Source organism: Acomys minous (assembly GCF_964271855.1).
Source record: "Acomys minous genome assembly, chromosome: 1".
In the NCBI taxonomy this organism is placed as follows: domain Eukaryota; kingdom Metazoa; phylum Chordata; class Mammalia; order Rodentia; family Muridae; genus Acomys; species Acomys minous.
Window position 1 is genome coordinate 139,711,108 of NC_140483.1, and position 14,600 is coordinate 139,725,707.

Sequence of the window (14,600 nt, forward strand, 5' to 3'; positions counted from 1 at the left end):
CCCAATCCTTGACAAACAGGTTTAATTATAAACAGAAGTAAACTTAGTTTGTCTTTGCTATAAGATGACTTTTAAACCCAAGGTAAAGGCAAGAAGGTTCATCAATATATAACGGTGAGGAGGGTACTGTTCAGTTTGATGGAATGTAATCATTGAGTAGAATGATTAAGTGGCTAAATCATTTTTAATTAAAAAAAATTTTATTACATGTATGGGTGTCAGATCCCTGCAACTTGAGTTATATATGGTTGTGAGTCACCATGTGGGCGCTGGGAATCGAATCTGAGTTCCCAAGAAGAACATTCAGTGCTGTTAACCAGATACAGTCTGTCGTGGTTGGGAAATCGTGGTGGCAGAAGCTTGAAGCTCCTTGTTATGTGGCACCCAAAGTCGGGAGGTAGAAAGAAATGAGTGAATGCTTGTGTTCATCCAGTTTTCTCCTATATAAATATATATATATATAGAGAGAGAGAGAGAGTCTAAAGCCCCAAGCCAGGGGTGGTACCACTCTCTTTTACTGTTGGTCATTGTCTTAGGGTTACTACTGCATGGTGACAAAACATCATGGCCAAGGCAACTTCTTTTGCCTTGTTTTGAAACAGGGTTTCTCTGTGTAGTCCTGGCTGACCTAAAGCTTCTGGGTAGACCATGCTGGCCTCAAGTAGAGATCTGCCTACGCTTGCCTCCTAAGTGCTGGAATTAAAGGGATGTGCCACCATGCCCAGCTCAGCCAAGGCAGGTTTTTTTTAAAGCATTTAATTGGGGGTTTACTTACAGTTTCAGAGGATTAGTCCATGTCCACCGTGGTGGGAAGTGTGGTGGCGGGCAGTTACAGAGCAGTAGCTGCAAGCTCACATCTGATCTGAAAGTTGCAGGCAGACAGGGCCTCACTTGGGCTTTTGAAACCTCAAAGCTCACCCCGCCCCCACCCACCCAGTGACACACCTACTTCAGAAAGGCCACACCTTCTAATCCTTCCTAAACAGTCCATAAACTGGGGACCAAACATTCAAATATATGAGCCTATGCCTATGGGGGGGGGTATTGTCATTCAAATAGCCACATTCCACTCCTTGGTCCCATTGGCTCTTGGCCCTTTAATGAAAAATGTACTTAGTCCAACTTTGAAAGTCCCCATAGTCCTTCACATTCTCAACACTGCTCAAAAGTCCAAACTTCTGAAACTCCAGGCAAACTCCTAACTATAAGACCCTGTAAAATAAAAAAAATGCAGATTACATGCTCCAAATGTACAGTGGCATAGAATATACATTATCATTCCAAAAGAGAGGAAAAGGGCACGATGAGGAAATACTGTAGAAAAGCAAAATCAAAAGCCAGCAGGACAAATCCCAAATCGGGCTTGTCTATGCCCAATGTCAAAAGGCTTAATAGATGGCTCTGTATCCTCTCAGCCTTGCCGACTGCAGCACACATCTGTCTCTGGGGCTAGTTCCATGATCCTCCTGCTCCAACTCTTCAACATGCCATACGAATCAGATGGGAGCCCTCAGCTGCTTCTCCAGCACCATGCCTGTCTGCTTGCCACCATAGTCCCCGCTGTGATGGCCATGGACAAGCAAGCACTCTGAGGCTGAAGCAAGCCCCCAATTAAATGTTTTCATTCAAAAGTTGCCTTGTCATGGTGTTTTGCCACAGCAATCATAATCCTACCTAAAACAGAAGTTGTTTCCAACAGTAGCTCACCCTAAGGGCACCACATCCCTCATCCCGTGTAGCTCTAAACTTCTCTTTAAATTTCTCATCTACTTGAACATGGGATTTGGCTTCAACATTTCATTTCCTAGTATTCTTTCTTTTTCTTCTTCTTCTTCTTCTTCTTCTTCTTCTTCTTCTTCTTCTTCTTCTTCTTCTTCTTCTTCTTCAAACTGTACATTAAGATATATAAAATGGCACACTTACTTTTTTCATTGTAGATCTGCATAAGAATGATCACTAATCAAGCTGGGTATGGTGGCGCACGTCTTTAATTCTAGCACTTGGGAGGCAGAGGCAGGCAGATCACTGTGAGTTCGAGGCCAGCCTGATCTACAAAGTGAGTCCAGGACAGCTAAGGCTACACAGAAAAACCCTGTCTTGAAACAAACAAAAACAAAAACAAAAACAAAAAAAAAAGAAAGAAAAAGAATGATCACTAATTGCCACATGACATAGTCAGTACTAGGCTGTCTTGAACCGTCCCCTGCCAATGACATTAGTCCAAAACTCTTCAATTTATCTTTAGGCAGATTTTTTTTTTTTTTGGGTAAGGGCAACAAGCAGACACATTCTTTGCAAAAATGTCACAAGAACGGTCTCTAATAGTCTTCTTTGGACTGGGCCTCCATCATTCCACTTCGCTCTCAGACTGTCTTCCATGCTTACAGTGTTCAGCCACTTTTCCAATCCAAAGTCCCGAGGTCATCCACATTCCTCAAGCAGACAGCATGATCAAGCCTGTTCCAGCACTAACTATCCCACTCCTGGTACCAACTTCTGTCTTGGTTACTGTTCCCATCACGGTGACAAAACACCATGACCAAGGCCTCCTTATAGAAGAAAGCATTTAACCGGGGGCTTCCTTACAGTTTCAGGGGGTGAGTGCATGACCACAGTGACGATGGACACAGTGGCAGGCATGCAGGCATGGCACTGGAGCAGCAGCTGAGAGCTCACATCTGGTCTGCAAGTTGCAGGCAGAAAGAGAATCAGAGTGCACCTGGCTTCGAAACCTCAAAGCCCACTCCCAGGGACAAATGTCCTCTAACAAGGTCACACCTCCTAATCCTTCCTATATAGTGACCAACTGGGAGTCAAACATTCAAATATATGCGCATACTCAGGGGAGGGTGGTGTGTTCTTATTCAAACCACTACATTCTTCCCAGCTTAATTAGCCCAATCAACACAGCTCTGGACTGGCACAGTCAGGGGCTAAATAATCCCGCATAGGTATGCCTGGAGGCTCATCTCCTAGGGTTAGTTTTTGACCATTACTGTGGGCTTGGAACTGCCCTCTCCAGTTTCAGGTTATTCATCCATGTATTTGACCATGTCTACATGATAAAATAGCAGCATTCTAAATAAGGAAATTAAGATGCAGAAGGATTAGTTACAGGGGCACAAGGCCACAACTGGAGAGCAGAGGGAAGGTTCACTTACGGTTCTTTCCCTGGGCACCATGCCATGCCCTTTGCGAGTTTCAGGCTAGCACAGTAAGACTCTTATCTCAAAACAAAACAAGTGTCAGTGTCTTGATTGATTGCAAGCTGGGCCTACTAATAATACATGTAATTTAATAACAATTCCCTGTCACAAAAATTAAATCAAACAAAAAAAACTTTAAAAAACAAAACAAACAAACAAACAAAAAACCCAGAAACATCAACAGTGGGAAAACGCCACCAACATCCAAAATCCACTGTTTGAATACTTTGGGCAAACTATGGTCCCCTCACATAGGTTTTTGGGTGGGGGCAGTGTATAGATGTTGTTTATGTGTTTCCAGTGCTAGGGATTAAACTCGGGCCTTGCACATGCTAGGTGAGCACTGCACAGCGGAGCTGTGTTGGAGATAAGCAGAAGTCAGTTGTCAAAATGTTTACCAAAAGCAAAAAGTAACCAAGCATTGTGGCACATGCCAGCAATCCTAGCACATGGAAAACAGGGGCAGGAGGATCATGAATTTGAGGCCAGTCTGGGCTCTAGGAGTCCCTGTCTATAAGTAAATAAATGAATAAGAAACCAAAAAATGTTAAAACAAACAAACAAAAAACCCACCAAGTTTCGTTACTTAAAAGAAATTTTTTTTTCGAAAACCAAAATGCAAGGGGAAAAGATTTTGTTACTTAGAAAAACATGGCCTGGTGCATGCTTATAACCCAGAAATCAGGAAGTAGAGGGAAGAGGCCCACCAGTTCTAAGCCAACTAGGACAATGAGAGCCTATTAAACAACACACATACATACACACACTACACACACATGCATACATATATACTACACACACACATATACATATATACATACTACACACACACACATACACACTACATGCACACACATATATACATACTACACACACACACATACTACATGCACACACATATATACATATTACACACATATACATACATACTACATGCACACATGCTACACACACACACACACACACACACACACACACACACCAAACAAACAAACAAACACCCTCAGGAACTGGAGAGATTGCCTTGTGGTTAGGGCTGCTCCTCCAGAAGAGCAGGTTCAATTCCCAGCACTCACCTGGCAGCACAGGCATCTGTAACTCTAATTCTAGGGGGATCTGGGGGGGGGGGGTCTCCCTTTTCTGGCCTCTGTGGGCAACAGGCATGCACATGGTACACAGACATAGATGTAGGCAAAACCCATTCATAAAAACTAAGAATTTTTAAAAACTTTAAAATCTAGAGATGAAAGGAAAATACTTTTGACCTGCCATCTTTCCTGCCAAGAGCACATCTGCAGATCACATTTGACAGGTTAACAAATTCTTGGGGAATTCTCTGTAATTAAAGTAGCTGTGTACACACAAGCAGCTCTAGAGGACTGTCTGTGGTATCTGCAGGTACTTTTTCATTAGTGATGGGCCTAGGACATGATTAAACCCATTAGAAACAGAAAGTATATGTTAAAATTTCATTGTAGGCATGTGTATGGGAGAAGGCTTAAGTTGGTCTTGATTAGGAGCCTGCTGGCTTCAAATCATGGGATTGAAGGCATGTACCACTGTGTGCGGCAAATAACTTAGTGGGTCGTAAGTTGTTTTTTAGTATGGAAAACTGAAACTAGAGCCTCTTGCATGGTAGATAAGAACTCTAGCACTGAACTCTATTCCCAGCCCCGACAGCACATTTTGCACACCCAGCCTGCTGCTGTACCTGGTTGTAATCCCAATACTTGGGAGGCAGACGCAGGAGCAACACAAATTCAAGGTTGTCTGGTTTCCAGAGAAAGACCTGTCTCACACTGAAACATCAAAAAGGTGGTTGGGATCTAAGTTGTCAGTTCCATGCCTGCCAACGTCAGGCAATCACTCTTCAGTGCTGCCTCCCCAAACAAAAGGATTGTCCTTTTACAGCCTGGTGTGGTGATGTGAGCCTGCAATCCCAGAATTTAGGAGACTGAGGCAGGCCTCATAGTGAACTCCTGGCCTACAGGAATGTGGGGGCCAAGGCTTAAAACAAACAAACAAACAAAATCTTTTTTTGGTAAGAGAGGGAAAGGTGGGGAAGACATTAAAGAGGCACATGACAAAGGAGACTGCCAAAGCCCTTCTAAGATGGAAACTTGGGGGAGATTCTGTTTGGGGATACTGAGTTGGAGCAGGTACTGCACCCCAGCAGCTGCCTGACGTCATCTGAGGGAGTCTCAACTGAGGGGTTGCCCAGATCAGTTTGGCTTGTGGCCATGTCTGTGAGAGATATCTTGACTGATGATTGACACAGCAGGGCTCAGCCCACTGTAGGAGTGCCGCCCCTGTTGGGGGGGTGGTGGTGGAATGGTCTGATGTATTTTGATGCTAATTACTGCTTGCTGTCTGTGTGACCCACCTTTTTGCTTAATAAAGAGCCATCCCTCAGAAAAATGGGAATAGAGCTTCCTCAAGACCCAGCTATACCCAGAAAATGCCCTACCACACAACAGGGACATATGCTCAACCATGTTCATAGCTGCTTTATACATAATAGCCAGAACATGGAAACAGCCCAAGTGTCCCTCAGTAGAAGAATGGACTAAGAAACTGTGGTACATTTACACTATGGAATACTACTCAGCTATTAAAAACAAGGAATTCCCGAAATTTGTGGACAAATGGATTGATCTAGAAATTATAATGAGTGAGTTCACCCAGAAGCAAAAAGAGACAAACGGTATATACTCACTTATATCAAAACACTAGTCCAAGGGATACGTACCAGGAAAAACTTTACTTACCAAGAAAGTGGGTCAGAGGAGAGGACATCCTATTGAGACTTTAGGTGAGAGTAGCATGGAAGAATGGGGAAATAGTAGGACCCACAGGGTCCTGGAAACCTACAAGAAGAACTTTATGACAGGCAGATCTGGATCCTGGGGTCCTCCTCAAACTAAGGCACCAGCCAAGGAGAATATAGGCAGTAAACTTCGAACCCCTACCAAGACCTAGCCGACGAACATGATATTCTCTACCGTTGAGCGGAGAGTGAGATCTGACTCTCACACGAACTCTGGTGCCCCTTTTCTGACCATGTCCCCTGGATGGGGGGGGGAGGCCTGACAGCACTCAGAGGAGGGATAGCAAGTTACCAAGAAGAGACTGGATATCCTAAGAGCATATATAGGGGGAGGAGGTCTCCCTCAATCACAGACATAGGGGAGGGGAGAAGGGGGGAAGTGGGAGGGAGGGAAGAATGGGAGGAAACAGGGGAAGGGCTAACAATAGAGATGTAATACGAATAAATTAATTAAAAAAAATAAAGAGCCATCCCACCAAGGCAGGGCAAAGGAGATAGATAGGGCTAGGAGAGAGAGGAATTCTGGGAAGAAAGACCACCATGAGGAGAGAGGAGAGGAACCTGAGGAGAGGAGAAGAAGACTGCCATGGGTTAGCTGGAGGAAAAGCACATGACTGGCAGCGTGGATGGAGAATCCAGCCCAGATGAAGAACATTAGCAAGTATTTGGGATTATGGGTGGGAAGTAACTTGATAGAAGTTACTAGAAGCAGATGGTATGGGATTGAGACAGGGATTCCATGCCTGCCCCACTATGGGAGGTAGTTTAGAGGCTTGATATCTGCCCTGCCCCAGGTTAACTGAGGCTATTTTAAAATATAACAACTGTCTGTATCTTGATTGACTGCAAGCCAGGCCGACAGATAATACAGTTAATTTTAAAAAACAATACGCCCCTAGGTGGGTTGTTTAAGAAAGTAAGTTTAGCAAGTCATGGGGAACAAGCAAGCAAAGAGTGGTCCTACCTGATGCCTGCTTCAGTTCCTGCCTCTGGTGGCCTGCCTGGCATTCCCTCAGTGACAGACTAACCCATGAGCTGTAAGATAAAATGAATCCTTGCCTCACCAAGTTCCTGTTTGTTTAAAACAGGACCTCTCAAATGCATCCATGTCTGCCTTGAAACTTGCTGTGTAGACCAAGTAGGCCTCAAAACTCACCAAGATGCACCTGCCTCCTGATTGCTGGGACTGAAGGTTTGCCCCACCATGCCCAGCCTCCAGTTGCATTTTGGTCATGTTACTTATTACAGCAACAGAGGCTGACTGTCCCCTCACCGGCAAAGCTGGCCTTCCTGTCATCTCACACTTAACTGCACAGCTTCTCCCTGCACTCGGAATCAGGCACACGGTGGGGGCAGGCTTTGCTCCAGCACCATCAGAACCAGGGATCCGGTCAGTCGGCCCCAGTCACAGGATCTCACTGGGTGGGTGTTTAGTTAGACCCTAAAGTCTGTTGTGGGCCTTGGTGCCAAGGGGGACAGAAACACTTTACAAGAGCCTTTGCTTCTTCTCAGCATTAAAATTTGGAGCTCATGTTTTTGTTTTTGTTTTTTTATCGTTATGGTAAAAGGCATAAGCAAAAGCAATTTGGGAGTTTGTTGTTTGAGACAGGGCCTGGCTGGTCTTGAACTCGCAGATTGCCTGTCTTTGCCTCCCTCAGTACTGGGCTTAAAAGTAGTGGCCACCATGCCTGGTCCTGCAGCCTACCTTTGAGGAATGTCAGGGAAGAAAGGCTTGGTTGGCATAAGGTTCAGACAGAAGCAGACTGTATGGAAGCCCTGAGTGATGTTCTGGATTAAGGATCTGTGGCCTCTGCTCAGCTGGGGCTGCGGAATCATCCGTGAGACAGTGCCACTCAGAAACTTTGCTTTATTAAGTCACAGGGTGGTCTGCAGGAGCGGAAACATCAGCTGTGACTAGCCAGTAACATTAAATGAAAACTTCAGTGCCTCATTGGGTCAGCTCACACAAACTGGTCTAAGGGACCAAGACTGTGTCAAGGTGGCCTGAGAACTTGGCAAATGATGTCTGAGAGTCTCCTACATGGCACTAGCTATAAAGGCATTGTGACAGGGTTGGAATAACTTTAGTGCTATCATTACTTTTTTCTTTTTTGAGGCAAGAATAGTCTTCAACTGCTGACCCTCCTGCCTCGTCTCATCAGTACTGGGATACTGGCATGCGTGCATCACCGAGCTAAACTCAGAACACTGTGTGTGCCAGTCCTCCTGTGTGACTCTTACTCTTTGGCTCTCTACTTCACACCTGTATGCGGATGTGTATGGGCACATGCACAGGCAGAAAACAACTTCCCAGCTCTCCTACTTTTCATGTGGGTTTTAGGAATGAAACCCAAGTTGTCTGGTTTGTGCAGCAGCACAGACACCTACCTAGGGCCAGTTAGCCTTGAGGTCCTTTTGTCTCTGCCCTCCCAGCTCTGAGATTACAGGCTCAGTCTGCTAGGGATGCAAATTTGGGGCCTCAAGCCATCTCCCGAACCCCTCAAGTAACTTTTTTTTTTCTTTTTTAGTGGACAGTGGTGCCTAAGAGGTCACAGGACAACGTGCAGTTAGTTCCATCCACCCTGTGGCTTCTAGGGACTTCTGGTGCCATGTGCCTTTTTACTGCTGGCTGCTAAGGAAACTTCTATAATCCTTACCTTCGTGCAACAACCAAAGCCACCACAAGTTCTTTAAAAATTTTTCCATCGGAAGTATCACACACAGACTATTGAAAAACTGTTTTTCAATAGTCATCTGTCATCTGTTTTGCCTAACTGCCATTTATCTTCATGTAAGCTTTATACTCCAAAATCTCCAACATTTTGCTTTGGTTCAAAAGTTTCTATTGTGTACTATAGCACACAGTAGACCTCAGACGACATGGTGCAATCAACTCTTCCTTCCACCTTTAAACAAGTCCCAAGGACCAGACTCGGGCTTTCATGGCAAGCTCCTTGACCCTCTGGACCATCCTCCTCATCCCTTCAACAAAAGTAGTACTTTCTCTTACTACAAAATGTAGGGGAGGGAGAGATGCTCAGTGGATAAAGCCCTTGTTGCTCCTCCCAGCCCACAGCCACCTGCAACTTGAGCTCCAGAGATCCAGGTCCTCTAGCCTCGTGGGCATTGCACTCACACACGTAATTACACACTTCCAGAAAGCAAGTAAGTCAAATGGTGAGTTCATATATAAAAGGAAATTCTAAGTCAGGTGTGCAAGCTTGCCTGTAATTCCAGCTCCTCGGGAGGCCCAAGCAGAGAGATTACAAGTTCCAGCCCTGCTTGGACCGTGAGACAAGTTCAAGGACAGCCTGGAAAACACAGAAATAAGTATCTCAAAATAAAAATGAAAAACTGTGTATTTTAGAGCTGGGAATATAATCTACTGGTGGGTGATTGCTTACCCAGGATGCACAAAGCCATGTTCAATCCCTAGCACCATAGAAGCTAGAGGTGGTGGCACATGCCAGTAGCCCCAGCATTGGAGAGGTGGGCAGAGAAGGACCCTAAGTTCCAGGTTATCTCAGCTCCACAGCTGAGCATTAGGTCAGCCTGGACTACAGTAGATCCTGTCATAACTGGCTTTTTATAGTAACTAGTGGATGGGCAGCTTGGCCTATAGATGTGATTAATAATTTAACCAGCCTCTGAGAGCAAGGATTTCCCTCAACCTCCTACAGCTCCTTGAATGACCCTGATCCTGCAGTGTTCATCTACTAGGAACTCCTAGCACACCAGTGAAAGCTCAAAATTGACCAGAAGCCGCCCAAGGTGACCTTGCCCCCACATTTCCCCATAGCTAAACCAACCTGATTGCTATTGGTACTTGAGGCTGGCACGGGATGGTCTGACTGGCCCTTCGGCCGCATGAAGGCTCATCCACTGCACAGCGAAGTTGGATGTGCACCTTGAGTCTGTCTCTGGACTGCCTCCCGGGATCCTGGCTCCTGATCCTCACACACTTTCATTTCTAAGATGGCAAACTCTTGTTCTCAGAGGTAGGTTAAATTATTAGTCACATCTAATTTTTATGCCAAGACTGGTATTTTAGCATAGTCAAAGACACAAAGAAATAAGATGTCCAAAGTCTGATCATACAAGAGTCACCAGCTTACGCACTCATTCAGACAGCAGTCATACACAAAAAGCCAAGACTAGCTTAAAAGGGGGGGGAAGCCAAATTATTATTATTGATTTAAAATTTGATTACAACCAATTTTGTTGGCATTTAAAATTGGAGTTTTAAATCTCAATAATGGCAATATACCAATATCCAGGAATCAAGTTTGGTAAGTTTTGTAGTAATTACAGATTAAAAGGCAAGTTAATTTAGAGAAACATAGACAAACTCCATGTTTACAGTGACTGTGCCAGATTTAACCTTCAGTAGTACATAAGCAAATTGTTCACATTACATCTTCACTTTTGAGATTTTGACAGCTGTTCTTAAAAAAAATTTCAGTACCTGTGCAAATAAACAGTCTTCTATGTGCCTTAGCACCCACTTAAAATATCTCCATTGTATATGTACAAAACACCCACCACATCTGCAGGGCAAAATACATACTTTCATAACAAAACTATAATGTACCTCTCAAGTATGAACAATATACACATAATACATGGTATACAGTATTTACAAAATATAAAATATAATACAAGCCTCGTGTGTTATATAGGCTCATCTGTTGTTTGCCGCACCATGGCAAGCTTTCACTGCTGTATCCATTTCCTCTAGAGTCCAAGGATTTGAAAACAATCTATGTTTTAACATACATATTAAAAACTAAACTCTAAGTCTGAACTTTGAGGAGCGTTTTCAAGTGCACTGCCATCAGCTCCCTGCTCTGGCTGGGGTTTTCCGCAGGGCTTCCCATCCAGTGACTCGGAGGCTTCGGGAGCACACTAGGGGAAGGTGGATCACTAAACTTTGCTCCAGCATAATTTTCCTTTTGGCTCACTTCAGTTAGAAATGCTGATTTCTTCAAATGGTTGCTTTTAATGTTCTCAGTATTTTTAAAAGGCTTTTTTTCCTGCTTCTGCATTCTATCAGGGGAAGCAGAATCTTGCCAAAAGTCATTTTCATTCCTGTTTGCAGAGGTGATCTTGGTTAGTGGCAAGTTGTATTTGCTTTTCTGTCTGTTTATCTTTGGTTGTTCACACAAGTGTACACCATGCATAAGCTGGCCGTGGGGAAGAACAATTTTCTCCGATTTTCCCATCTTTGATTTAAAAACCTACAAAGAAACACAACAATGAATATAATTTTCAAGATAAGTTATCTTTATATATTTTACAAATTTGCTTTTAAATTCCTCTAGAATTTAATCCAATTTTAACTAGTTAATGTGCTGCCTGCCCAAATATGCATGCCTCTAATGTTGCTATTAAAAACATGAAAGGTGTTAACAGCATACAGTAAAATATCAAACTTAGAAAACTCAAGTTAACCATGTCCATCCAACCTTCATAAAGAACCTTTTAAGCACAGCCAAAAGCCCAGGAAGGCAGAAGAAGGTAACTCCAGGGCCAGCCTGGGCTACTTGGTTACTTACAAATTCCACCCACTGCCAGAAAACTGAACAAAAACTTTTGATTAGATCACTGCCCTTCTAAAACTTGCATGATAGTAAGGACACAAAAACGTATACTTAAGTACAAAGTCACACATCTGCATCGTGAGGGTAGCAGAGCCTTCCCTTTCAATACTGCTCTTGAAAAATGGAACCTTCGTGGTCAGGCCTTCTCAGCATCCCCACCCTCGCCCCCAGGTTTTCTCTGTGTAGCCTTGACTGTCCTGGACTCACTTTGTAGACCACGATGACCTCGAACTCATAGCGATCTGCCTGCTTCTGCCTCCCGAGTGCTGGGTTCAAAGGCGTGCAGCACCACGCTCTGCTGGTCAGTCCTTTTAAGATTAATACTTCAAGAAACTGAGACCTAATCTAGCAAGTGTGGTGCAGCACGCCAGTAATCTCAGGATTTTGTGGTGATGGAGTATCAGTTATTCTCAGCTGCATAGTGAGTTCTACAACTGAAATAGAAACACCTTAGAATATACAGTTTTAATTCTCTTCCAGGGGCACACCTTGATTAAGTACAAATTTCAGCACAATGGCTACTTTTCGTTATTATCAACAAAGAATAAGTCTTTCAATTTGTATGAGCCTCCGCACCAACCTACCCAGGACATAGTATGAGCATTCCCTTCCTAGCCCTACCAAGGGGAAGTGACCAAAAGCAGTAAACAGTCCACTGTCAGAGACAGCCCCACTCCCGTCCTTGGTTGGTGCTTCAGGCTCCATAGGCCCCTCTGGGCCCTGTTTGTTGGCTCTGATGGTCTTTCTGTGGCGCTCCTGTGCCCTCCACATCCGTTTCTCCTTTCCCCTGATTTTTCCACAAGATTCACTAAGCTTCCGCCCAATGTTTGGATGTTTGTCTCAGCATCCCAACTTTCGGATCTTTTAACCCCGATGAAACTTTATCCAAATCAGTTAACTGCATAGTCCATTTAAATAACTTCGAAAACTCATTTTGGGCATCGCTTAGAAGCCCCAGCAGCGAGGCAGGCTCATGTCCTCCTGCACCGCTCACAGCAGGAAGGGGCGGGAGCGGGGAACCGGGAAACATTCGTGTCCGGAATCAGACAGACGCTCCTGCCAACTCCAAAACCCCAGGTCCGACCTAGTGGGTCAGGCCGTGCGTGGGTCCAGCCCGGGTGGCCCACTGGGCACCGTGCCTGCGCCTCCGCCCGCACCCATCACCGCCTTCATGAGCGCCCCACAGCGCTGCACGTAGCGGGCTGACGTCAGCCCTCCGCGAGTCCGCGAGCCCCGAACGCCGAAAACCCCCTGGAACGCGGCCAACCTTCTAAATGCGGGCTGTTGCTGGGCAGCAGCCGCTACTCCCATTGGCTGGCTCCGGGAGCCAATGGGCGGCGCCAGCGCAGCCCCCGCTTCTTCCGCCCCACGACTCCAGCGAGCGTCACGGAAACTTCCCTCCCGAGTAAACAGCCGCCCCGCCCCCACCGGCCCTACCTCCTTCACGAGAGGGGGTTGTCCGTGTAGCAGGGCTGTGGCCGCGGGGCCCTGCTCCTCCTGCGCCGCGCTCGGCCCCGGCGCCGGGCTGCGGCCACCCTCCAGGCTCGGCCGGTGCTGCTGGAACTGGTGGAAGCGGCTGGGGAGCTGCCCGGCCGGGCTGGCCCGCACCTTCTTCTTCCGCCGTTTCTTGGGCGCCGCCCGCGGGGCAGCCGCCGGGGCCACGCTGCAGCCCGAGGGCGCAGCGCTGCGAGGCACGGGCGCCAGGCACGGCCCGTCCCCCCCGAAGAAGTGCGGCAGGAAGAGGGTGGGTGGCAGCGCGCGAGGGTCCGGAAGGCGCGGCAAGGGCGGCGGGGCCGCGCTCACTACCGGGAGGGCCCCGAGGAAGCCGAGCGGCGCTAGGCGGCCGCCCAGCGCGAGCTCTCGCTGTGGCACGGAGACGACGGTCATGGCGTGGCGAGCCACGGGGCTCAGCAGGCGTCACGGGGCGGCGGCGGCTGCTACTGCTGCTGCTAGAAGGTTCGGAGCGAAGACCATGACTCGAGCGAGGAGGCGCAGCAACAAATAGCCCGGGCCACCGCGGCGAGTGTTGTTACCCCACGCCCCGCCCCGCGTCCGCCCACTCGGCCACGGTGGCCCAATCCCGACACGCCCGTTAGGCCACGCCCACCGTCCCGCCTCCGCGCCCCGAGGCAAGACACAAACAAGCGGCCTGCTGCAGCCCCGCACAAAGAGCGCACGTTGCGCAGGCGCGTCCAACGGGCTCTTTCTGGAGAGTGTCCCGTGAACAATGAAGTTCGACTTCTGCTTCACCTCCCTGGCGCCTAGCCTTAGGGAAGGGCGGGGGAGGAAGAGAGGACTGTTTTGGTCCCCTACCCCCCTTACTTCAGCTCTACAGAAAATTAAAAGAGATTTCTGAGAACACTAAGGATTTCAAAGCACTGGTAAAGATCTGCCTCCAAGTGAAGTGTAGCTGTGTCGGTTTCTCATTCGGGTTTGTGCCGCTCTAATTAACCCTGGCGATGAAAATAAGAATTAAAGGGCTTACTGACGGATTCCACAATTTACAAACAGTACTCGATAATCCCCAAAACGGGCCTAAGAATTTTTACTGCTTTTATAGCTAACGATCTGGGAGGCCCTTGAGATACCGCACTGCCTCTGATACTTGGCTGTTGGCTTGCAGACCAATTGGCCTTTGTCCTGAGTAGGAAGAAAACCAGACCTGTTACAGTTTGCTAGCTAACTGGGTTAGCAGAACTCCCCCTCTGTTAGGATTCTGCTTCGGTTTGCCTACCTGTGATGTCACTGCCTACCTGCCATGGAGGCCTGGCCCTGCCCAGTATATAAAAGGGCAGACCTACCTTGCCCCCCTGTCTCTTACTCTTCCCCTTCTCTCACTCTTCTGCTCTCTCTCCCCTGTCTTCCTCTGTCTCTGTCCCCCCCATTTCCTCTCCCCATGTTCATTTAGTAGGCCTCATATAATATCTGTTTGCCTGGCATCTTATTATCATTTTCTTATATTAATCA

The 14,600-nt window shown here is 46.7% G+C and overlaps 1 protein-coding gene across 1 annotated transcript; it reads right to left on the reverse strand.

The window, feature by feature from the left end:
- Positions 1-10,192: 10,192 nt before the first annotated feature.
- Positions 10,193-13,905, reverse strand: PNRC1 (proline rich nuclear receptor coactivator 1). Its single transcript, XM_084792094.1, has 2 exons — positions 13,071-13,905; positions 10,193-11,270 (listed from the first exon to the last, which is right to left on the reverse strand). Exons 1-2 carry the CDS (start codon positions 13,518-13,520, stop codon positions 10,827-10,829), a joined length of 894 nt encoding a protein of 297 aa, XP_084648220.1. The 5' UTR covers positions 13,521-13,905; the 3' UTR covers positions 10,193-10,826.
- Between the last annotated feature and the right edge of the window lie 695 nt (positions 13,906-14,600).

What these genes read in the sequence shown, in the direction of transcription:
- PNRC1 (XM_084792094.1), bottom strand. Translation starts at nt 13,520, where the DNA reads ATGACCGTCGTCTCCGTGCCACAGCGAGAGCTCGCGCTGGGCGGCCGC. An exon ending in AACCCCCTCTCGTGAAGGAG is followed by an intron (nt 11,271 to 13,070) that starts GTAGGGCCGGTG and finishes GTTTCTTTGTAG; the next exon opens with GTTTTTAAATCAAAGATGGG.